The 26,186-nt window shown below is 39.8% G+C and overlaps 1 protein-coding gene across 1 annotated transcript in view; it reads left to right on the forward strand.

Moving 5' to 3' along the window:
- The window catches only part of NOX4 (NADPH oxidase 4), a 100,610-nt gene that overhangs the window by 22,345 nt on the left and 52,079 nt on the right, over nt 1–26,186 (forward strand). Inside the window, exons 9-12 of the mRNA XM_084201312.1 lie at nt 2,102–2,330; nt 4,358–4,522; nt 4,653–4,715; nt 19,785–19,845. Coding sequence (XP_084057438.1) covers nt 2,102–2,330; nt 4,358–4,522; nt 4,653–4,715; nt 19,785–19,845 — 518 coding nt within the window. The remainder of the gene's footprint in view (nt 1–2,101; nt 2,331–4,357; nt 4,523–4,652; nt 4,716–19,784; nt 19,846–26,186) is intronic.

A 26,186-nucleotide genomic window follows, 5' to 3' on the forward strand; every position in this document is an offset into this window, starting at 1 on the left:
AGCAATAAAGTCACCATCCCTGGGGGTATTTAAGACATGTGTAGATATGGTGCTTAGGGACAGGGTTTAATGGTGAATGTGGTAGTGCTGGGTTAATGGTTGGACTTCACGATCTTAGAGGTCTTTTCCAACCTAAACAATTCTATAATGTCTTTTGAGAATAAAGGAAGCTTAGATACCCATGCTTAGGTGCCTAAATTCCTCCTAGGTGGGATGTCTTAGAGATTTGCAAATGCATGGCCTTTTACTGTACAAAGCAAGGCTTTTCCCATGGCTGAACTGCACAGGCAGGTTGACTGAGGTTTTACGTCTTAGGAGTAAGGTATTCCCACAATATTGCTGGATTCTTGTTTTGTTTCAAACTGTTGCAGCTATGTTCTTACAGTGTCCTTCAGGCAGCCAACCACTTCTCAACAATATACAAAGTGATGTGATTCATCTGTCATATGGTAGTGGTTTGTTTGTTCAGTGCAGAACTCAACCTTTCTGGGCACTGATCTTGGGTGTGTAAGACTTGCTTTTCCTTGGCAGCTTCAGAATTGGGAGTTATTGAGCTGCTGTTAACAGGCAGCTTTGTGATCCCTATCTGCCTCTGAGTTAACATGTTTATAATAGGTTAAATAAACTAGAGATCACTGGAGGGGATGCTCATGTTTGCAGCTACTCTCAAGGCAATCCTTTTTGGGGGTGTGCTGAGAAGACAGAAGCTGTGGGAGTTGCTGGCAGGCTTTCACGCAAGGTTCACTGGAAAAATACTGCATGGGCTTTGATTTCCAGCTAAATCCATGAAGCACCATAATATTTATGGAGCAGGGAACTAGCATAATGCTGGGTGTATCTGTCACTTTGCCAGTATGTGGTGACCAGCCGTGATACCAGATGCAAGTGATAGGCATGATTGAGCAATAAATGCAGGCAGAAGCATGGGTGTAGGTGCAAGGACACTTCCCAAATGATTCTCCCAGGGTCAGATGGAATTTAAGAGTGAGCAGGCTTAACTTCCAAGATGACATGATTCACTAGACCATGTAGGAAGCTTGTTACTAGCTGTCAGGACTGCATTTTTGTAGGGAAGATTGCCAGCAGCCTGTCAGAGCCCATTTAGGTTGGGAATATTGCATATGTCCTAGTTCTCTTTCTTCTGAGTTAAACTCTGTTGCTGCTGCTGCTGCTGTGTCTATATTGAGGAGAGGAGGGGGAGCACCTGTCCTTATGTTTGATTGTATGCTTGAGCTGAGCCTTCATAACAAGGCTTAGCGCTCAGAGGGCATTGTCTCATTGTCTCATATGCCTCATTTTCCACTCAGCACATCCTCTACAGGCATCATTTAGCTTTTTTTTAATATATTCTTCCTTTTGGCTTTACTGTAACCAAATCTAGATTTGGACACAAGTAGTACTTCTGAGGAATTTTGTTACAACTGTTATCTGCTCTTCCCTATGTGCTGAGATATCCCGGAATGTCTGAGGTTCCCAATTCTTTCTTCAGAGTTTTTAACTGCAACTTCAAAGTTCTCACTTCATTTTACTGTAAATTTAACTTAGCTTGAGAAAAAATAAAATAAGATGGACCTCATCAAATAATTTGCAAGGAAGCTTCCTTGGCTGCCATGCAGGGCTTTCTTTTTTCCTTCTATTTGTGTGCAAACGTGATAAACACCAAGTAGTGGGAACATTCCTGCAGTTTATGATTTGGCAACATAGGCCACTTCTGCTACAAGACTGCCTTTAAAACAGGGCTTGCTGACGGTAGGGAGGATGAGTGAAAACAGCCTCTGTGTGATTGAATTGGAAATGTGATTATTTAATTTTTTTTTTCAAGGCCCCCACAATATTTTCTCCATTTCAAGCAGTATTAAGCTTGAGGCTGTTCAGAGGGGGAGTGCCAAGTGAGCTGGAAAAGTTAAACCTTGACTCAAGTGACAGAAGGCTCTATTGTTGCAAAGTTTCAATCTCATTGAAAGTCCTGAAGGCAAACAGAATAAAATTTCTAACAGAAGATGAGGCTTGTGACAGCTTTCTGAAGTCCTCTCTGAATGAAGATAAGTTCTTTGTTATTTTCTGTTACTTCAGTGTCTTTACTGTTTTTATTTTCCTGTAGGGGAGTGCTCAAGTACCAGACCAACTTAGAGGAACACCCTCCTGGTTGCTTTAATCCTAACAAAACGCTCCGACAGAATCTGACTGTGCCAAAGGCTTTTGAAGAGCTGTTTCCTGACTATACTACTGAGCCTTTCCCAGAGGACCTACCAGTACCAGAACCCTTTGTACAAAATAGCTTTATGAGAGTTTGTTCCGAGGAACCCAAGTTCCAGTCGCACTTCCCAGAGGTCTGTATGATCCGACATTTCAGGTAAAAGCCATGCCAAGCCTTTCAGTCAGCCATAACCACTAATTATTGCTTTTCCAGACCAGATGTTTCAATGCTGGAAAATATTATTAAAACCTTTTGAGGCATTCAAAGATTTGGTGGGGAAAAAACAATCTGTATTTAACCCCGAAGTGCCTTACAATGTGGTGCAAGGAAGAGGGAGGGTGGAAAAATGTCGAGATTGGCTGTAATGTTCTTTTTTGAACAGCACCATAAGGAATGTATTGATCCTGCTAAAAATGTGATTTTACAGCATAGCATTTCAGAGCAAACATTTATATAACATTTCGTAAGGTCCTTTTGTAAGCATTGTGTGGCAGTAGTTAATTGAAATAATCAAGCTCCATTTGTTCTCTTTTTTACCATGCGGATGCAAGTCCTAATACTCATTTCTGGGTTGCAGTTGGTTGTGGTTTGGCTTTTCTAGTCTGTTATTTGCAGACAGGCTTGTTTTATATGTGGCATGGATAAATAAGTATGATGAGAGTGGCGGACAGAAAAGCCTTTTCTTTTTTGGTTTTCTATTTTCCTTTTGTTTCTTTATGTTTTGTGGCAGCAGCTTTTTCTTTATAGAATTTTTTTCATTTCTTTTGAGAAGAGATGAGCTGGGTTGTATTGGCAAGTAGCCTGAGGAAGCTTGCAAATATGGAGTTCATGAGTCCAAGGCCCACCATTCAAAATGGTCCCATTACAAACCCCACAGGAGTTTCTCTTTGTTATTATCATTGTTGTTTTCTGTTGAACATATGTCCCCCTTACTAGCTGTGCTGGGAACCCATTTTTGCCCCTTACTAGCTGTGCTGGGAATCCGTTTTTCTATGGAGTATGTAATCCTAATGAGAAGCAGTTAATTCTACATTGAATTCCTCCAACAAAGCTCTTTGGATTGGTATTTTGTTGTGGTAATACTCCTGAATTATAACCATCAGTGTGTATCTGGCTCCACATGACCTTCAGGGCAGCAAGGAGTCTTCTTAGGGGCTTAAGATGCCTTCTTTAGAGCCATTAATGGGAAAGGAGTCATGGAAAGAAATGGCCACTCAGTGTTCTCCTGACAGCTTTGAAACACTATTTAGGACATTTTTGGATTTGGAAATATTGTAATGCCAAGTTGAAAAAAAACCCAAAACTGTGAGCTACTGAAACTTGTAAGGCTTTTTTGTTGAAAATAAATGGTCTGCTAGTTGCAAGAGATGTTGATGTGCAATGTCAGAAATTGGGAAGGGAGGGAAGATGGATGAGGGTTGAGGGGCACTTCAATGCTACAGCTTGAATGACTGAGCAGATGTGGAATTAGGAGATAAGTCTGCCATAAGCTATTGATAATTGACTCTTAGGATGGGGTTTGGCTGAGCAGCTGTGAATGTCTCCATCTGGAGAAGTCACCCAGGACTTCCCATATAATCAGTGCAGAGAAATGGGTATTTCCAGAGCGTTTTCTGTCTAGCATACACATCTTCCATGGTAGCAAATGGATTGTGATTCAGAAGTGCCCATTTCTCTCTGTTGTCTATGATTTTACACCAGCATAATATCAACATAATTTCTATAGCACAAGAAGGCAGCTTTCTTTGGTTTTTACTTGAACCTGAGATAACTATGAGAAGGTAATAGTTAAATAATACTGGAAGTCAGACAGCATTTTTCCAGAAATGTTAACCAATTGTAAAATATTCTGGTCTGTATAGGTACTGTTTCTTTCATTGCTGAAACCAGTTGCAATCTAACTACATCAAACCAGAATAATGTGGTATCAAATTTGGTCGTTAGCATTTTTTTCCTGATGAGTTTTATGATTGAAATTGCTGGTGCTTGTGGGTGATGCTGCTGCTTAGACTGATTAAGGCTTTGGAACATTCTTGGGTTTCTGCATGTAGAGATGGATGTTAGATGTGAAGTGAGATCCTGAAAGTGCTCGTGTAGTTCTGGAAGTAGAAGACAGAAAGTTAAAAGTCTGTGAGATAAGATATTTCTGTTCTCCCTTAGACCTGGTTCTGGATTTCCGGACCGCTGTGCCTGTACTGTGTGGAGCGGCTGTACCGCTACATCCGCAGCAACAAACCCGTCACTATCACCTCAGTCATAAGCCACCCCTCCAACGTCCTGGAAGTCAGGATGGTGAAAGATGACTTTGAAGCAAGGCCTGGTCAGGTGAGTTGATGTGGCCCTAAAAAACCACTTTGCTTTCATGTAACATTATCTGTAGGGATGGCTATCACTTTATAAGTGCTAGCCCATTGTTGAATGTTCTGAATATATCTTTTTTACCATTTTATTTCAGTATGTCATTCTCCACTGTCCGAGAGTGTCCGCCCTGGAAAGCCATCCATTCACTCTTACAATGGTAAGAAATAGTGTTCTTTTCTGTACTTTCTCTTTTATTTATATTTGGTAAGCAAATGGTCTTTGCTTCTCTCAAGGTGACAATTCTCTCCAGCAGAGCTCATGTTTCATTTATGAGGGTACCAGTGAATATGAAATGGCATGATTATTATGTGTGACAGTATTCAATACATATTTAATTTTCTCCACTGTTGAGAAAAAGATAATGGGAACTTTTTTCAAGTCTTCTGTAAGTGAAAACAAATAATAAATAAATCCATAAAAAATCCATAAATAAATCAATAAATCCATGTGACTTTGGAAATTCTTTTATAAAAGAAGTTTCAGCCATATTTCTAGACCTTAATACAGAAAGGGCACAAATTGTAATGAACTTTTGTCACCTCTCTTTATCAATGAGAACACAACTTAAGTTGGTCTAAAATGGGAACTGAAACCTGTAGAGACAGACTGGCATAACATGCAGTTGTGTTCTCTGGGAGTACATAGTGCAGAGACCTGGTAGATTCTGCTAAAAAATCGCTGTACTGGCTGGCTATATTGTTGCAAAAGCAGAGTATGAGGTTGAATATTAGTGGCAGCCTTTTTCTTCCAATGGGAGCAAATGCTTTTGGATTGCCTGAATTGGACATTCTTCTTCAGGAAGGCTGTGGAGATAAATGTTCATGTTTGATTGCTTTGGACTGATAACTGATAATTTATTCCTACTGAGTTGTGGCTAGTGCTGTGGAGCAGTTGAGGTGTTTTTATGCCAGCTGATATTCTGAGGGCACAGTCAGGTCCAGTTCTTTGCGTTTGTGGGGTGTTTTATTTTGGTTTTTTAATTTAGTTATATGTATGCTGAGCTAGGAGTCACAGGGGAACCAACATGAAATTCCATCCAAGATCAATTTTGTGCTGTAAATCTAGTAATGAATCTCACTTAAGAGAAGCTGCCTCTGTAAGCTTGTTGAAGCATTCATTGCACTTTTGCAGAGTTTTCATGGGTATTCACTTTACCAGTACAAACCAGAGAAATGTGTTATGTGTTATTTAAAACACATTATTTATATTTAATGTGTTAATGGAAGTAGTACTTTTAAGACTGTCCTCTGTATAGTGCACAAAGATAACCTGATATGGAATGCTGAAAAATTACATGCATATATGAATTTATGCAGAATGGTTTAGTCAGAACTTATTTACATCTTTTTATTACATTAGTAATCAGACCATAAATTTCAAGAACGATTTAAAGTCTTGGGTAGCTCTTTCCGGTCCTTTTGCCCTAGTATAGCTATAGAGCTGGTCTGTACCTGTGGGCACATCTTATTTAATCATTAATGTTAAAACATCATGTTCCTAATTTCTCACTGTCCATCTCAGTCAAAATGAATATGATGGTAATAATTTGATCATCATTAGTGAATGCACAGTTTGGAAACTGGAACTCTTATTATAAAGATTTAGTCTTCTTCTATTAGGACACTGCTAAAACAATGGATTTTGTGGTTTTAATTTTTAGAAATAATGTCATCAAAAATATTTGGCCTGGTTCAGACGAGAATTTTTGTCAGAGAAGAGTTTTTGTCAGACTGCTGACACAGACCTACTGGGTGAGGTCATAAGATGAAGTTGAATTTGATGTCAGATTTCTTGCGTGAATTGAGAATTGCATCCAGTATTTAAAATGGCATAGTATGACAATACAGGCTTTGTAAAATTATTTCTGCAGATGAACTTCTAGAGGCAGGAGATATGGAAAATCTCTTGTTGTGAATTTGAGTTTTCTTAGTTAACATAAATAAGTAATTTATATACAGATAATGTGCAGTATATTTTCAATATGTAATTGTAGTTGATAAATTACAGTTTGTATAAGTTTTACAACCATGTATTAAATATCTAACATTAAAATTAGCAATTTCCACTCATGCACAATGCATTGTATTTTAGATAAGTAATGCTAGACCAGGCAATTTCTGTCCATGCTCAATGTTTTACACTCTTAAATGCGGTGGTATCCTCCAGCATAACAGCATATCCTTCAAGATCACATATATATATTCTATTACAATATGTGAAGTTATCGCTGAGTTGCCACAAGTGTATTTTGCTTCAACATTAACTCTACTGGAGAAAGGCTGTCATTGGGTAAATGACTTTTACAGCATAATGAAGATTCTAAGTGTCTAGATCTATGACAATCTTTTTACCTAGTCTAAGCCAGGGACACATTTCCACATGTCGTTCTAGGTCAGAGAATATGGTGTGGTCTGATGTCCTGCTTAGAAAGCTTTTTTGTTGTTTAATATGGTTCTAGCCATAGGACAATGCTTGTAGAATGTGTAGGCAAAAGCTTGACTCAGTCGGTTTTCCACTCCCATCTGACCTACTTGTAGTTCCCAAGCAAGCTGGAACACTACAGCTGCTTATTTTTTGGAATGGGCTATTTTTCTAGATTGGTGATGGGATGAGTGGCTTAGATCCACAGTAGGAAATTCATGAGAGGTCTGTGTGGCTTCAGGTACTGGAAGTCACTGCAGCAATGACTTCAGCAATGACTGCAGCAGAGCTGTGGGGGAAGTCTGAAGTCTTCTTCCTGGCACTGTTGTCCAGCTTAGAGTCATAGAGTACTTTGTTTGGAAGGGACCTCTGTTAGCCACCTAGCCCAAGCTCCCCTGCAGTAAGCAGGGACATCTCCAACTAGATCAGGTTGCTCAGAACCCCATCCAGCTCAGGGATACCATCTGCCAGGGTGTCTGCCAGCTCTCTGGGCAGCCTGTTCCAATGTGTCACCATCCTCATTGTAAAATGTTTCTTCCTTATCTCTAGTCTAAATCTACCCTCTTTCAGTTTAAAACCATTACCCAATGTCCTGCTGCAACGGGTCATACTGAAAAGTCTGTCTCCAGCCCTGTGTGATATTCTGTTCACAGAGGTGAAGTATCTCACTGTGCCCAGAGCATGCTTAAGAGACAAGAAATCACCATTGCAGGCATATCTTTATACTCCTAAATGTGGGAAATAACCTTAAGTGGAAAGGAGGGGGTGAGTCAGCATGAAGGAATCGTGGACATATTTTACTAGTCCCTTCCCTTTTTGAGGTTGTGTAATATTTACAGTTTAGCTCAGTTTCTTACATAACACCAGGGTGGAGGAACACACAGGGAGGCTGTGTAAAGGCACTGAACTCACTCCCATTCCACTCTGGCAGGTCTCCCATGTGTTTTGCTCAGAGGCAGAGGGAGCTCTGAATTGTAACCAAGTGAGCATAAAGAGGCTTTTTTCTTTTTGCACACTGCCTCTGGGTGCTTTACATTGATAAGGTCCCTTTGAGCTATCTCTTCTCCAGAAGTGAGAGCTGTACAGTCACAGCTCTCTCCAACTTTCTTTGTGGGAGATATGTTCTAGTCCCATCATTATCTTCATGGCCTTTGTCTGGACTCTCTGCAGTATGTTCTTGTCTCTCTTGTAGTGGAGAACTCAGCACTGGACACAGGTCTCGAAGGGTTGCTGAATAAAGGAGGATCACCTACCTCAACCCTCTGGTAGTGTCACTTGTACATTCTGAAATTCACACACTTAGAGATACCGGTTTTCTCTCACGAGCAGTGTGTATTCCATTTCTGAAGTGTATTTCTACTGCTTTTTGTTCACTAGTGACTTTGCACTCTCTGACGTGACTCCTTGTCTTTGGGAAGTCTGGGAAAGGTAATGAAGAGCTGACCCAACATTTGGGATTCCTACAAGTGACCTGTTGGACAGTTCTAGGTAGTGCATAGTGGTAGTGCGTAGCATTCACTTCATAGTGTCTTCATTGCTCCATTTTTCTGATTTAATTTCCACAAACAAGCTTTCTTTTTATAATGTTTTATGATGCTTTTTTCACTGATTTTTCTACACAACTGTACATATCTGTTACTGTGCTGTGTAAGACAGTGTGAGTCACATTCTCGGTCCTGTATGCCCTCATGTTCAATTTAATTATTTTAGGTAGGGTATTATTGCATCTTAGAGTTGAATTTGAGCAGAACACAGTTCCAAGATATTTTCATCTGTAGTGACTAGAATAACGTTCTGTATATAATTACTTTAGTTGAGTGTTTGTAAATGGGCAAATTATTTTTGTGTGTTTTCCCCTTGATGAACTCTTGTGAAGAGATTTGTCTTTCAGATCAAGTGCAAGATACGGTCTGGAGATAGACCATCCAGAGAAACATGCTCTGCTTCCTGAGACTGACATTTCTTTACCCTTTTTGGAAGAAAGTGTGGAACTTGTCTGCTATGGAATGCAATTGAAATATAATTTTCTAAATCAATTTTTAAAGACCTTGAAGTTTTTGTTTGTTTGTTTGTTTTGGGTTTTTTTTACATTTTGGAGAGTGTTCATTTCCTTCAACTCTCTTTGTTGCTCTTTGTTTTAACCTGTAGGAAGAAGAAGAGACTAAGACTTGCAGTTTACATTGGTTTTTTTTTGACTGCATGCTTCCTTTTTTCTTTTTTTTTTGCTAATGAATGGCATTGGAAGCAGGGACCTATTGAGACTATATAAGTTAGTGTCCTAAGTGGCTTTTTCTACTGTGTTTCTGGAATTTCTTGCATTAGCAAGCAGTGGTTAGTAGTAAGCTTCATGCATGGAAATAGCCTTGTGTTTTGCAGATTTTAAGTGCTTCAGAAGATGTCCTGAGTTCTCCCACGAGGGCTCTGCTGAATCCACTACAGCACTGCAGAGTCAAAGCACAAACTCTCATAAGCTGCAGTTCAGACCACTTGGCTAGCAAAAGACCTGTGTCTACTCCCAGCAGCTCATAAAGCTTGGTAGCCTTGTTATTTCAGTAGTGTTGATTTCCTTGTGCCAAAGGAAGGTAGGAAACAACTACATCACTTCATTTAGAATTTAGACTATAACAGACCTTGAAATAAGGGCAAGAATAAGACGTGAATCCTTCTAAATTTGGAGATGGCACGGATCTGAGGTTTGGTTTGGGAAAATTCTGTTTTGCAACAAACATCCATAATTGCAGCATCAAATAATCTGTTATTCCAAAGTTTTAATAGTTTTGGCTGTCACTGGCAGCTGTCATGCCCCTGCTTTTGCCTTGGAGCTAAAGTCTGAATATCCTGAAGCTTCCTTTGTTTCCCTTTTTATTCTTCACTTGACACATACATGTATTAAAGATACTCCTGTTGATATTTAAGTGTAGGTAGCTTGCATAAACACTTGCTGAGCTTTTCCTGTGTCTGTATAAGAAGTTCTCTGCATATCCCCTGATTAGTAGCTTCATGAGATAGAATTAAAAGAGACAGGTGGCTCAGAAATGGCACATAAAAAGCAAAAAATCAAAACAAGCCAAACCAAAGACCCCAGCCTTGAGACTCCAGGGCTTATAAAATACATGCTCTATTAATAAATAGGAGATTGCTCCTTCAGACCCTCTAAAGAGTTTTGGCTCTTTATTCAATGTCTAGATCCCAGTTCTGGTAACAGCTAAGCAGTGATCAACTACTGGCAAGAAGAGGTTTGAAACATTCTTTGAAACTAGAAATTTTGTCTCATGTCAGAGTGTGCTCTGACCTCCCCGACTTCAATGCTGCATTTAATCTGCTTTTAAATCCCATTGAAGTAACTGGAAACTGGAAGAGTCTGGTAATAAAAAGCTCCAAGAAGTTCTGCCCTTTTTCTGGTTCTCCATATTTTTGAGCAGATGGTTAATTTGAAGTAGATCACATCAGAAGGATTTGTAGTGCAACATCTTCCTTCCTTTCCTTCCACATAGAGTTCTGTATGAGTAAGAAAACTCCAGAGGGAGGATGATATGTGTGCATCTTTTTATGAGTTAAAACGGAGTTTTTAGGAGAGGATAAGTTTGCATATGCAGATACTCAGATCCACTCAAATCCAAATATATATTATTGAAGAAGGATACTCACTTCAATAATATCCAAATAGTAGAGTAATACTATCACAGGCAGAGAAACTCTTAAATCCATTAACCATCTCGGGTAAATAGAAGAATTACCTGGGAGGTTTCTGAATGTACATGACAAGTTATATACTGTAATTAAATCTCAGAGCTATTACTTAATCATAGATTTTCTACCTTTAAGGGACTTTAAGTTTGATTTTTTTTGTTTGTTTTTTTTTTTTTGTAGATTGAGTTTTCCTTGTTACCTCTGCATCTCCGTTAAAGTCTGTTTGGTATCTGGATTTAGACATGATGGGATTACAAGGTGGTGGCCCTGATCTGTACATTTTATGTTTTTGGGCCTGATTCCTTGTCAGAAAAATCTCAGTAAATTTTATATTCAGTATAAACAACATCAGAAGTAGCACATTTGCTTTTGTAAAATAAAACCAGTGTTTTGTAGACCTAGAGTTGTCTTTATCCCTGGATAATCCAGGGTTCATTTAAAATCAGTGAAGATCTTAAAAGTCTAGCAGTGAAGTTTTAGCTCTAAGCTTCTTTAAGCCAGAATATTTGTACTGAATAAGGAGATGATGGCGAAACATGTGCCCTGCACTGTAAACTTAAGAAATAAACTATCCACAACAGGAAAAGCCTAGGGGCCAAATTCTGAAATATTTCATAAAAAAAAAATGGAAAAATTGTTGGAACGTTGCCTGAGTAAAAAGTATGTAAGGACATCAAGAGCTAAGTTCATACTGTCAGATAAATACAATAAAAACAAAATCTAACATGATGACATTCTAATAAGATTTGTTAAATATCTTGTGCAAATAGTTATGAAACTTGTCTTTATGAGATGATTTGCAGAGTGTTTAGGGAAATTGTGAAGTATCTTGCTGGCAAGCTAAAGAAATCCCTAGAGCTTGTCTGCTCTTCATAGAAGTAGAAAATCTAGCAGCTGTTTGATGAAGAATTTAAGTAAAACAAAAAGAGAATAGATTAATATTGCAGATGTCTTTAGTACTTCCTTAGACTTGTTTGTTTGGTTTGGGGATTAATAGTTGTGGGGTCTGTATAAAAACCCTACGTAAACCCCAACTTTTATTTAAACTTTCAGATCTGACTCTTTTGGTGAGAAGGGAACACAGAAATTGTTACACTCAAGTTTCAAGTTCACTATACCTCAAGTTCTCCTTCAGCAGATACTTTAAACAGAAGGTGGCAAATCCTTCTAATCAGCAGAGTTTGGGTTTCTTTGATTCAATGAAAGTAAACTTACAATACATAATAAGCGTGTACTGACTTCAGCAGAGAAATGTGTTTTCTCCCATCAGAGATAGTGCTTTTAGTTTGGCTGCTAAGTCAGGTTAGAGATGGTCTAGGACCTGCAGGAGAATATCAAAATAAACAAAAAAAACCAATGACCTTCCCCCCCAAACAAACAAACAACAAAAACAAAACCTGAGCACAAGCTTTAAGCATCAATACAGTTAACATGTGGACAAAATATTAGAGGAAATTAAGTGCCTTGCCTCTTGCTGTCCTAAAATTAAGACCATCTGGCTGGTGGGGCTCTGCTTTAGCCTGGCAGAATACAGTGTGTGCTGGTAGGGGAGTTCAGAGGGATACAGCAGTTCCTCAAGGTGGTGATGATCTGACTGGAAGACCCGTTGATCCTTTGGTTGTTCTTTCCACGAGTGTCTCACACCCCTGAAAGCCAGTTATCATGAGCCTGGAGGGGGCCCATTGTTTTGCTTGGGGATGATTGGACCTTCTTGTGCTGTTGAGTTTCCTTGTTCTGTGTTTGTCAGTTCTGTGCCTTGTTGCTTGGCAATGTGTCCGTGTACCCTTGGAGGACTTGAAGAGGCAGACTTGGGCAGATACATTTTTCTTTTGCTTTTTGTTCCTTCAGGGACAAAGGCTTGCATCCTGAGCATCTTGAAATGTTGTGATTTGTTTTTTTTTTTCCCCTGAGCCAGCAACTTGAGATGCATAAATTATATAGGCTGAATATTGCTAGGATTGAAACACTTTTATTTTCTCTCTTATGGAGAATTGGACTCGATGTTCCCTATGGGTTCCTTCCAGCTTGAGCATTCTATGGCCCTGTGATGTGTTGTGTGTCTGCTGGGGTGAAAGGGTCGTCAGCAAGTTTTTTGCCTGGGTTGAGCTGCAGAGGAAAAGAAATGCTGATTGGTGTCTAAAAGTGTACCTTTGTAATGAGTGCATCCATAGCAGCAATAGAGTGGCAGTTGCACTGTTACAGACCTGCTAGGAAACAAATGAAGAAATTTCATAGGATATATTCAGCAATTTATTTTATGCCATATTGTGTGTATTTTACAAATATTGGTCTATTTATAATCCTAAGACAACACTACATTAAAAATTTGCATTTTCTTTTAGTACAAGAGTAAAATCAAGGAACAAGTAGATTTTATAGATAGGGATCTCATAGCTTGAGACCTAAAGAAAACAAAGATAGTTTTTAACACTGAGAGTAATTTACCAACTGAGATTGCAGGGAGTGAATTAGCAAATGTGAACTACAGACTCACGGGAATTAGTGGGTGTGGGTTTGTGGTTTGTGTTACAGAGGAAGTTAGACCCCAGATGACCAGAATGATCCTTCTTGCAGCTGCAGCTGACCAGTGATGCATTCTGCAGTTTGTTATGATGTATTTTTTCCACTAGCTTGACTGCAGGTGTCTGAGGTTGTACAGCAAGGAGTATATGGCCATGGAAAGTGAAAAATGTTTGGGATATGTTGCTGCAGCTGCTCGCTGGGCTTCTTGCTGGGAGTTGGCTCTACTATGGCAGGGCTCTGGCTGAAGCCATGGGTATTTGAGGCATGGTGGTCTTGCCTTGATCATCCTGGCACTGCTGATACTGAAATCATACCCCGTGGTCAGGATTTCCCCACATTCAAGACGCTGTGATGTCTGCCAGTTCAGTTAGGATAGCTGTAAGGCCAAGTCTCTAACAGGAAAAGCTTTTAACTAAAATCCAATCTGTAAAATAACATAATGCAGAAAAAAAAAAGACAGTTAAAAAAAATCTCCAAGTGTTTGACGAAGAGATGTGTTTAAAAGAATACCTCCATGTAGTAACTTTTTTTTTCCTCTGAAATTTGCTTCTTACAGGATTAATTAGTTGAAGCAGGGATAGCCCAGTGTTACAGAGTTCACCTCTTATGAGTCAGACTGAAGTCTAGCTACTATTTCTTGGCTACCTTTATATAGCATGCCTGTGTTTGTCATCACTCCTCTCCCTTTTCTAATGTCAGAATGAATCATTTTAGGAATGTTTGTATCAGTTCTGTATGAAACCAGACAAGCTGCAGCTTACTGAGCTTCCAAGGTTCATATTTTGTTGTCAGTTGGCAAAGTTGAAAACTTTTTATTTCTTTTTTCCCTTTTTTAATTTTTTTCCATTTTACAGAAGGAAAAATACACTGGTTGTGTTTAGTTTTTCTTTTTTTCTCCTCACTTCTGCCTCTTTTCAAAACCTGCCAAGTCTCTAATGTGTTTGTCTTGGTCTGGGTAAGGGTTCATTGAGTCTGCAGCAAGGATGGACTGATGAACCAGGGTTTGCAGTGCAGCTGGTTGACCCTGGCAGGCAGGAGCATGGAAACAGGGTCTCTGCACAATTTGCAGTCCCTGCCAGCATATCTGCAAATCCATATTAGGATCATATCATGGCTTTTTACTCAGAGTGAAAGACTTCTTTGAAGGAGTTTCCTTTTATGTAAACAAATCCCACAACGAGCTTTTTAATTCCCCCAATCAGACACTTTGTTCTTCCAGCTGTAGCACAGATCTTCTCTGTAGTTTTGATCACTGTTCAGGCCACCTACTGCAGCACCAAATGCAGAGGTGATGTTTACTGTGGTGCAGTTTACTTGAGAGCAGTATCTCCACTGGAACTTGTAAGGAGCTTTATTTGCAGAGCCACTGGGGGTATGTAACTTGGGCATCCCTTTCATCTCCTTCCTTCTGATAACAGCTATTCCTTGGTGTTATCCTGGTGCATGCATTAGCATTTCTGTGATAGTCAGTAATTAGAACTTAACACCTCTGTAAAGAGGCTTCGCAGCTCTTATGGTAGAGGTGCACAGAAGAACTGGAAACATTTAGGAATTAACTTTTTATTTTCTTGCTAGTTTGCTGTTGTCTCACCCCATTCCCTGCACCCTAACGCCTAAAAAGACTGTTTTAAAATACTGAATAGCATTTAATAACATTAAAATAACTTCAGTAAGATTTGTCTCATTTCTTGCTCTGGACGGTAGATAAGCAGTGGTGTTTAATATTCAGGGTACTCTGAGCTAGAAGCACAGATGTTCATAAGTTTTCAGTTGCTTTGTGCTGGGCTCTCATGCACAGATTTCTCCACTGCTCATGGCCGAGAGCAGGCTTTTGTACTGGTGTAGAATCAAAGAGTCACACAGGTTGGAAAAGATCCTTAACCCAGCACTGCCATGTCCACCACTAAGCCATGTCCCTAAGCACCACATCTGCATGTCCTTTGGACATTTCCAGGGATGGTGACTCCACCACTTCCTCAGACAGCCTGTTCCCGTGCTTGACCACTGTTTTGGGGAAGAAATTTTTCCTAATGCCCCATCTAAATCTCTCCTGGGGAACCTGGAGCTGTTATACAGTGGGTGTGAAGTAGAACTGTGCTATGATCTAACAGTAATTACTTTGCTCGCTTTGCATTCGTATAAAAGCAAGGTAGAGGACAACAGAGAACTGTGATCACAATACAAAATTTTTAAATAAAATATATTTCAAATATGTGTTAATATAGTAGTGTATTACAAATTAGTTAAATTATTCAGTTTATCTTGGCATAGAGATAGATAGTAGAGCTTAGGTTACTAGTGAATGTAATTAATTTAGTGGTTTATAAGAATAAAGTTCTCCAGGGATTGTTGCGCAATCGCTGTGTGATAACTTGCATTTCTGTTCCAAGTTAGCTTGAAGAAAAAAAGGGAAAAAAATAATGGAAAGTTGTTTTTTTTTACCAAGATGTAGAACAATCTGTATTCTCTAAATTTTGTCTACACATAAAATCCTGTAATTTTGTTGAATGTGAAAATATATACAAAAATAGGCACTGTAAACTGAGGAAAGTATTCCATCCTAATGCTAAGAACATAGTTTGGTTTCTCTAAGGAGGTAAATCTGCACAGCTGTATTAAATGTAACAGAATTTCTTTGGCTTCCAGTTGTTTTTTGAGAAGGGCCAAATGCTGGAAGATAACCTGATGAATGTAGACATTCATACCTGTAAACTCTTTCACTTTTTAAAGGTATAGATCACCTGAAGTTAGAATAAGATGAACATTACTTCATGTTAATACAGTATCTGCAGCAGTTAATTTGTGTATCATACCATTTTAATCAAATGAGTGCAGCAAAAAAGTTGAAAATGTGGAAAGAATTACTGAAAAGCATTTCTGACCTTTAGTTTAATATTGTTTAATATCTACTCTCTCTGTTTAATATCTATTCTCCCTTCTCATTATAGGCTATTCAAGTTACTGATTTCCCTTTTTGGAAAACAGGGTTGATTTAAGGAAAAGGACCTAAGATAAAGTTTGGGGTTTTTTTTTTAATTTTAAGATTGACTAATCTTTATAATTTTCCACTGGACAGTGTACTGGGCAATAAAGAAAGAGTAGGGAGCTTCAGCATAGTACAGTGGGTTGTTTCTTAGGGTTCTCAGATTAGAAGCAGCAGGGGGAAATTGAAATGCTATTTGCCAAAACACAGTTTCAAAATAATTTTAATTGGTTTCGTTCACAGCTTCAGAGAGGGCATGGGGCATTTCTGAGGCCACTTTGGCACACCTTCATTTAGCCAAGGCAATAACCCCAGGTACTAGTTCACGGTGGGAACTGTCTGGCTGGAAAGGAGCTCAGCACAGAGTGGCCACGGGGTCGTGGTGAGCACCAAGTTGACCCTGAACCCACAATGTGCCCTTGCAGCAGAGAAAGCCAACAGCTTCCTGAGCTGTATGAGGCAGATGGAGAGAGGGGACCCTTCTCCCATCAGTGATATGTCTGGAGCTGTCTGCCCAGTTCTGGACTTCCCAGCACAAGAGAGGCATGGATGTATTGGAGCCCAAAGAGTCATGAGGATGAGTAAGGGACTGGAGAATCTCTGGGTATGAGGAGAGGCTGAGAAAGCTGAACTGAGTGACCACAGAAGAAAATAGAGTTAGTCTCCTCAGAGGCACCCAGTGACAGGACAACACAAACTGGTATACAGGAGGTTTCATCTGGACCTAAGAGAAACCCCTCTTTGTCTCTGAGGGTGGCACAGGTTGCCTGGACAGGCGGTGGAGTCTCCATCCTTGGAGACCTTTGAAGCACAACGGGACACTCTCCTGGGCCACCTGCTCTTGCTGGCCCTGCTCTCAAAAAGGGATCGAAGTAGGCAATCTGCAGAGGTGCATTCTAGTCTCAGCTATGGTGTGATTCTGTGATTTCATGAAGGTTAAATATTTAAGAGAATATTTCCTTGCACTTCATTACTCATTCCCAGTGGTCTGTTAATAAATAACATGGGAAAATCTACCAATTCATGATTGAACTTTTGAAAAACTGTCTTTCAATATTTTTTAAGCTGCTGGAATGAATTCTCCAACAGTCTGGGAAAAGCCACTGTTTAGAGTCTTAATTGTGTTTACAGAGATGAAAGAGGTAAAATACGTATTCTGTGCAGTAAAAATATGTAAATACAAATTTAAGAGTTAAAAATAAAGGCATGTAGGAAAGTCTGAAAGTCAGAAGAGGCCTGTGGAGATCATCTGGTTTGACCTTCTGGTGCTGTGGATGAGGTTATTCAGTGTTGTGAGAAGCTGAATTAGCAGGAGAAATTGTACCGTTTCCCTGCCTGTCTGTTCCATGATGCAGAACACTTTTCCTATATCCATATGAAATTTCCCCTGAAACTACTTGTACTCCTGGTCTGTTGTCTTGTTGCCATGCATGGTGCTGAAGAGAGAGAGCACCTTCATCTTCTCTATAGCTGTTTTTTTTTTTTTTTTTTTTTTTTTTGTTATTGGTAGACAGACATCTCCCAGAGGCTCTTCTTCTATGGGTTACCCAAGCACATTCCCTTACTGACCTCTCTTTGAATGTCAGGTTATCCAGTCCTCTCACTGCTTTGGTGGTCCTTTGCTGGATCACCTACATTCTTTCTCTGTGTTAAACTGGAGGAAATTCACTCCATGTAGCCCAGATAGCATGTTTCTTCTGGTAAGATTTAGCAGCACAAGGAGATTTTTCCAGAACTCTATGAGGATGTCTCATAGCTAGTTATAGGTATCAAAATAAGTTTCCTAAAGTCTAAAGAGAAATAACTCTCACTTTTATTAGATAATTTTTCAGGGTAGTACAGAAAAGAGTTAGTCATAAGGGTAATGTAAAGTATAACAGATTTGAACCTATTCTGGCAGGAGACAAGGGGTATTCTGCCATTAACTTTGTGGAGGCAGGGAATAACAATTTTGTAGAAGATGTGCTGAACTGGGACTGTGGATAGTTGGACTAAGAAAATCAGTCCACCTCCTGTGAAACACAGAGAGCCCTGAGGCAGCCCAGAGTGAAAAACCCTACAGAAGCCTCCAGAACAGACCTTTTTGCTGCCAGTCTCTTGCCACCTAAGAGACTGCTTACTCACTTTTATATGGAGAACTAGTCTTGATATTTTTGTTGAAAGATGCTGCAGTGAGACATACCAAACACTGGCCTCATTGTGTGTTTGCCTGCATCCCTCCCTTGATGCTGTTTTTCTTTGGAGACTAAGGCTTGCTGAAATAATTGGGACTCTGGGTTTCTGTACCTCATTTTTGTAGGAAATCTTGGAATATAATAAGGAGTTACATAAAAATCTATGTAGTAATCAGTAGTTGTAAAAGGAGCGCTCTTCCCCCTCAGGAAAATGGAGTGATGAGCTGGGACTTTGTATTCCCTGTTTAGTTTTTCCAAGATGTAGATAATACTAACCTTTTACCTGTGTCTGCTGCTAAATACAGAACTGACAGGAACTGATTCTTAGCTCTGGGGTCAGTGGCTTCACACTGCCCAGAAAAGATTATCTTGGGAGCACTTACGGCAAAGGAAATATCTTCATAAGCATGGTGCATGAGTCTTTGGTACATGGATTCTCTACCTGGACGCCTCTTATTTATAATATAGATGTGTTCTTTGAATTTAAGCCCTCCCCTCAAAACTGCTGTTTGTCTTTAGTAGTAGGAAAAAACAAGAAAAGGGACAAACATCATCTCTTGGGTATTGGTTTCATGATAGAGCTTGGATTGATCATTAAGAGGTTCTAAGAAAGGCATCAACACTCAGGAATAATATCTCTTATCAAAAAGAAACCGATGGTGTTGGTTTATAGAAGGAAAGTGAAGAATCTTTTCTGGGTGTTGCTTGTCCTGTTTATGTGTGCATCATTTGGTGTACCTGCAAAAGCTGTCCAAGCAGTGCATTTGTAATGTCCCTCTAGCATGGAATGAAAGTGAGTGGGGTCCTTAGTCCTTGACTGGAGGTTTTTAAATACCATGGTGTGGACAAGATTGTAAGTGATAACATTCCTGTGTTGATAGTCACAATGAGTAGCCTTGAAGTGAGGGCATATGTGTGGAGTCAGAGAATGGTGGCTGCAACGTGATTTTTATGACACGCTGTGGAATTATGGTCTTGTGAATTGCTTACAGTTTCAGTTTGAAAGAAAGCATCCGTTGTATGAGAATGGTCAGCTTGAAAACGTGGGCCTTGACATTCAAGAATCAAAAGTCTCTGCCTTGAGAATGATGGCACAGTTCCTGATTTTGAATGATGTAGTAGAGGAATACTTCCGTTCTGTTGTTGGTATCCTTGCTGAGTACTGCTTAGTGAAATGTCTGTTCCAAATCACCCCCCAAGCAAGCATCCAGACTCCTCTGTGACCAGAAGAAAGGGTTTGGTCTGAAGGGTTATTAGGCATTCTTGGCTTCCCCAGCTGTGTTGATGATAGACTTGCTTCTTTAAGGGTACAGCTGCTGGTGTGGCTGTTTAGGAATGACCTATTTACATCAGGTTCTGTCTTAACAACTGTACTTTGAATGCATTTTTTTTTCTGTTACTCAGAAGAGATGCTTAATATATTTAATATTTTTAGTGCCCTACAGATACCAAAGCAACGTTTGGGGTCCACCTAAAAGTAGTAGGAGACTGGACAGGTATGTAGAAAACCAATTCCTTTTCAGAGACAAATGCCTTTACTCGAACTGTTCTCACTTTCTGGCTTCAGCACAATTGTTCCTTGACTGTGGTGCATTCTCACTAGAGATTGTTCATGCTTGTTTTCCCAAAGTTGTTTTTATTACATTCTTGATGCAATCCCTGCTTTATTCAGATGTACTGTTTCTTCAAATAACATGTTTTTTCCACTACTGACTGATCTTCTGATTGCACTGTAATAATTTTCAGCGTTCCTCCGTTTCTGCCTCTTTTTCTTGTTTTTGGGCAGCCTGCTACCCCTGTGCAGTGCAGTGCCTCTGTACATAGTAGTGTCTGCAGAAATGCTGAAATGTGCTGCTCCCAGATAAGCGGATTTTGGTTCCAACAGTTTGGATGGCAGCCAGGTTAATTAACGCCTGTGGTACACTGAGATTACAGGTTTGCTTTCATGTTCTTCCATGCTCTTCCATTGCTCTTTGAATGTCCTCCAGACCAGGGGGTAAGCCAGGATTCCCTGCAGAGGAGTAGGGCAATTTGGTGCTCTCTGTGACAGTTGTATACTCAAGTGATAGTTGTCCTTATTCCGTAGTGTCTGACTTTGTTCTTGCTCAGCATAGCATTTCCATGTAAGGAAGACAGATACACAGCAGGGTCTAGTTCATGTCTTATGAAGAAATGTTCTCCACGTTAATTTGTATCAGCTTGTGTGTTTGTGGAATTGAGTCACATGAGCTTGTCGCCCTAAAAGGGATTAGACCAATGCAGAGATAATAAGTCTGTGCATATTTGTTGAACTTTCTAGTCTGGCTACATACTTGCCTCTGCAAAATTTCAATAGGCAAAGGCTGCGAGGGCAGTGTCATATGCACACGTGTTCCATAATCCCCCTGGTTTTCTCTCCTTGCTTGAACTGTTGGCCAGACAGGGGCAGATTAGGCTCTGGTCTGCCTCAGAATGATGGCTCTTTTGTTGGTAAGCATCATTCCTACATGGGAGGTGACAGTAGGCTATTTGGAAAAGTGGGATGGAGAAGTAGTAGCTAAATGATTTTTTCCAAAATAAGTGACATCTTTACAGTTTTCTGATTACCTCTGTGGTTTGAATTGCTCTCTTTTAGCATTTATGTATTATTCTCCCAAATCAGTGTCTACAGTCTCCACTAAAAGGAAGGTCTGCCTAGGTTGGACTGTGTGATATTCAGGACACTGTCACATTACAGAGACCATTTCTTGTAGTAGTTTTGCTAAACAGAGATATCTCTCCCCGTGTCAGATGTGCTGTGGAGAAGCAGACAGTGTACCCAGCCCTTGGTGCTGCATCAGTACCGTGGAGCCCTGTTCTCACTCATTCCCTTAAGCCCTGTGACAATTAATAGTCTCTAATCTGCTGACTGTTTGAGGAAGGATTATTATATTTGCCACGTTCCTTATTATCTTTCTTAAGCATGCTCTAAAGGCTGCTTCTGCAGACAGGATATTAGACTGGAGGAGTTTTTATGAGACATACTGTCATTTGAGCTCTTTTCATGACCTGTTCTCTCAGCCTTTATCCTATTTATTAAAATTCTCTTTTGTATCACCATCTCCCATTCCTGACAGTTTATACCTGACACCAAAGAGACTTGACAATTTATTTCAGAGAACTCAATTACAAGCCTAAATTAAAAGAATGCAAGAGAGGTGCAGATATGCCATGAAATGCAGAGAAGAACTGATTAGTTGAGGTATTTCTCCTCTGGATAACTTCTTTAGCTGCCTGCACCTGGGAGATGTGGTGAAAGAACATTTCCTGCCACTAGCTGTAAGGACAGGAGAGGGAGTACAGATTGCTGGCAAACTAATTCTGCAAGTTGTTTCAGGTCAAGTCTCTTAACAATGTCTCTGACTGATACTTTGAAAATGTAATAGAATCCCTTGTTTTGTAGGTTGGGAAAGCAGCTGCATGTCAAGAGAAAAGGGGCAATAGTATTTTCAACTCCTGATGAGAAATTACTGTTGATGGGAAGTAATTTATTGCCCATATCCCAGTGTGTATAATTTTAGATTTCAAATAAAATAAGCTGAAAGAAGCAGCTTTGGGAAAAGCCAGTCATTCTAGAAACAATGCTTTGCATAAGAGCTGATACTTAGTAGATTTTCAGGCAGTACTGTTATGTGCTTTTTAAAATAAATTATTTAAATAATGGAAAGTATAAGACAGAAAAAGTAGGTAAGAGAGGAAGAGGCTACAGAACCAGTAGCTCTAAGACCTTTGCAAACTAACTGGTAATCTAGACCCCCTGTTTCATGCTCCATTCAAACAAAGTGATGCTGTCTGAGCTTAGAAGAGTTGAGAATCTGCCCCCCTCAGAAGCAGATTTGGATAAAAACACAAATTTCCTTTCCATTATATAAGCACCCATAGCCTTTTCCAGTAGAAATCTGAGATCTCCTATTTCTCACCCATGTTGTGGTGGTATTAATAACTGTATAGTGCTTAACTTTCGTGTTCATCACAGAAAACAGACACACAGGCACTGGTATTGCTGTAATGTGCCCTCAGATGCCTTTGGAGCACATATTTTCACCTGAAATTATTCCCCTAGCTCTCTTTGTAGACCTCTGACCTGTTTATATGTGTAGTTTAGGATAAGACCAGCCAGGCTCCAAGCATGCCTTTTTCTCTTCATTCATTGTAAAGAGTATGCCTAAGTGTCTATATATCTATATCTATCTCACTGCCTCAGAGGTAGGTAGTTTAGTTCCTTGGTAACTGGTTGTGATTTTTCCCATGCAAACACTTCTAATTTGATTTTTCATTCCATATTTTGCCATGAGTGCTGTGAACAGGTGGAACAGCTCTCATAGACCTTCCTAAAAATGGGTTTGTGATTGTGCAATTGCTGTCCTTGTCCTGATGTGTGAGCTGCTTAAGTCAGCAGCTCTTGTATTGACAGAACATTCCGTGGCCCTGTGGAACCTGTGGCTGTGGAACATGGCTTGGTTGGACAGTCAGGACTTGGGTGCCCAAGTTAGGATGTGTTTACAGTGGCTGATCTGTGGTGATGGCACACATGCAGGATGGTTTAGCCCCGTGGTGCAGAGCTGAGTCAGCCTGTCTTCCTCTGTGGCTTCCTCAAGATGAGCTGGATGGGTGTTTATACCCTGCAGTAACATTGAGGGTCCTGCAGTGTCTCATTCATGGGTCAGAGCTGTGAGATGCATGGGTGAGCTAAAAAGCTGACCTTGTTACTGGCTATCCCCTCTAAATACCTATTTTGTTCAGCTTCTCTTGTTACCTGTGGCCACCTATTTTTCCTTTAGCTTTGAAGTAATTGTTGGCTTAGTATTTACAACACAATTTTTTTCAAGGATTTTTCTTGTCCCACTTACTGTCTAGTTTGTCCTCAGCATTGTCATCTATCAGCCTTATGTCTGTTCTGTCCTTGTTGCTGCCTCAAGTACTACTGCTTGTTTAACTTTAAAGTTGACATTTCATCTGGCACCTCTGGAGGGAAAAAGAGAGGCCATGGGCCATGCCTCACATCCAACAACTTGACAGCAGTGAAAAAAGACATGGCAGTGTATCAAGACAATGTGTCTCATTCACTAGACAAACTTGAGGGTGTGAGACAGAAAGTGATATTGATGATGCAGGAATAACAGGCTTCAGAAGCCATGCAGCGTGCTTTTGTGGAAAACAAATGCACAGCACTCAGAGGTGTTGAGGTGAACTGCATGCCTTAAGGCAGTGAAACATTGCTGTTATGTTGCAGTGTGTTGCTGGAACAAGTTGATGTGGCACCCTGTTTAGAACACTGATGCTGTTCTCTGCTCTACAGTAATTTGTATAATTTTTACCTAGTAGTGATGCCATCCTGCTGTGTAGTTTTGTATGTTCCTAGTGACATTTTTAAGGCTTGTTCTGAGCACCATGATATTTATTGTGGATATGCCATAAGAGCACTTGAGTCCCACCCATTAAATCTGAGAGCTCTGTCCCATAGGTTGCTAAATGTCATGGCAGCAGGAGGTGGTGGTGTGTGCAGGAACTGTCCAGATAGAGCCAGAACAGACGGATTATGGAGTGCTGATATGCTTCACCCTAATAAACTCCAGATCCTGTCTGAAAATACTTACCTTTGCTTCATTTCTTTTGTTACAGATGAGGGTATGCATGGTAGCTGGGTCATTCAGGGACAGGCCACCTTATTTTACAGGGGACATGTCATGATGGGAAATTTTGTCACATATTGTCACATTCCTTTTTCTGGAAGGTCCAGCTTTGGAGCAGGAAGTTTCACGAGGGAAGAACAAACAAACCATTTTTCAGTTAAAAACAACAATTTTTCAGAGCATGGCAAATGTATGAAAGCATCTTGTTTAATTCCCTGTGAATTAAAAAAAGAATCTTGTTTAATTCCCTGTGGAGTAAGACCTGAGACAGCAAACAGTACACACCCCAAATTACTTGTTTTTAAGCAGAAAAACAAACAAAAAAGTAGGGCAGTTCTTTGGGATTTTGGAGCCTGATTAAGGCTTTTTCTCACATTGACCAGAAGAAGAAAATGGCATACCTTTCAGGTGCCTCTGAAGGAAGAATGATCTGAACATTCTGGTCCGGCAGAGTTTGTCAGGAGTATCTGCATGTCCATGTTCAGCTCTTGCTGCTCCTGCTTTATGGGGTGTCTGAAGCATCCCAAGGCTGTACGTTCCTGTGCTTACCTGGAACTTCTCATCAAGTGCAGGGTCTCAAAGAGGCAATATTTTATATTCAGTGACCCTGAAAACAGTTTTAGATGTATTGAAGTAGTGGCTCACTCAGTCAGTGTCTCCTGTATTGTCAGTGGACCTTGATTCTGACTGAAGTCATGTGTGGAACAAAAGATGACAAGAAGGAATAATCAGACTCTAAAGTCTGTCCACAGGAAGTGACAAGGTTGTCCCAGGTTCACTGTAACTGCTACTGAGTTTCTTTAAAAATATCTACTCACTGGTGATGAACATTTGGTCAACTCCTTTGCTATTACCTCAAGCTCTGTTTGATTTGGGCCTTTTCCACTCCATAGTAACATTTTTTTGTGTTTAGTTATTCCATCAGATTCCTGGCAGGGTGTAAAGGTGTTAATGACGTGGTGCTGTCAGCTGTTCCAGCAAAATCTGTGTGTGGTTTTGGAAGAACAGGACAGAGATGAGATAGGTGTTATTTTCCACTGATAGATTTTTATGACTAACAATTTTTGTATTGTCAGGGAATCTTACTTACACTTCTGAGGAGGATAGCAGAATTGCGTGATAAAAAGGTTTAATTGTGTTTCCTTTTAATATAATTTGACATTAGTAACAAAATGATACTGTTACATTATTGGGAAGTTAATATGATTAGCCATAGTGTACTCTAAGGAATACTAATTTTATTGTTCATTGCCAATAATTTTCATTACTTATTTTATTTATTCCTTTAAAAATCTCAATAAAAGGCAGGATTAAGAGACTGAAAAAAAGGAGAACAGATGTAGTTTACTGACTAAGAGGGGTTGAAAGCCCTTTTCCTCTGATTAAACAACTAATGCTGAAGGTGAGCACATCTGAATTTTTGGCTCCAGACCTGGATTGTTTTACATTAGTTGAACTCCAGCTGACTTAGTACCAAAAGCAGTGTAACTTGAGTCAAACCCAATTTGAGCAGTTAATGACTTTTATGTCTAGAGGGGAAAAAAGATATTTGGGTGAGAAAGTTACATTGAAGGAAATTTTCTCCTACACAGAAGTCCTTTCTTGGTGCATCCTGTTATTTGTAAACTTCCACCTTTTTTGCATGTCCCAGGCACTTTTTAATCATGTAATGATTATAGAAAATGACATGACCCAATGATGTGAATTTCTTTTTATCCTTCGATACATTAGGCACTGGATGTGTGGATGTTGCTGTAGTTAAGAGCTGATTTAAGAACACAACATTGCAGGATTTCTTGTCATGCCTCAGACATTTTCAGCACTGTTAGGAGCTACAGGAGTGAAGCCTGTGGAGCACATTAGCATGTACCAGCTGATAGAATCAGAATGAATGTAGGGGAAAAAAAGCAAAAAGCCCTCTACTTTGAAAATGGAATTACTAGAGTGAAAAGCTCTAGGACATGTATTTGAGTGGACTGCCAGGCATATTTCTGGTTTTGTAATCACTGTGTGCTGTGTTTGCCTACTTAAGAAGGCAAAGTTGCTGTTCTGGAGCTGCCTGTATTTCACCATTTTTCTGTAATGTCTGCTTAGGGAAGACTCATTCTTACATAGTTTCTCTGCAGAGGTACACAGCTGCTTCAAGCACTGAATGTACAAAGTTTGGCAGGATTTTCAGGGTCCTT

Source organism: Fringilla coelebs, assembly GCF_963513975.1.
Source record: "Fringilla coelebs genome assembly, chromosome: 2".
Classification (NCBI taxonomy): domain Eukaryota; kingdom Metazoa; phylum Chordata; class Aves; order Passeriformes; family Fringillidae; genus Fringilla; species Fringilla coelebs.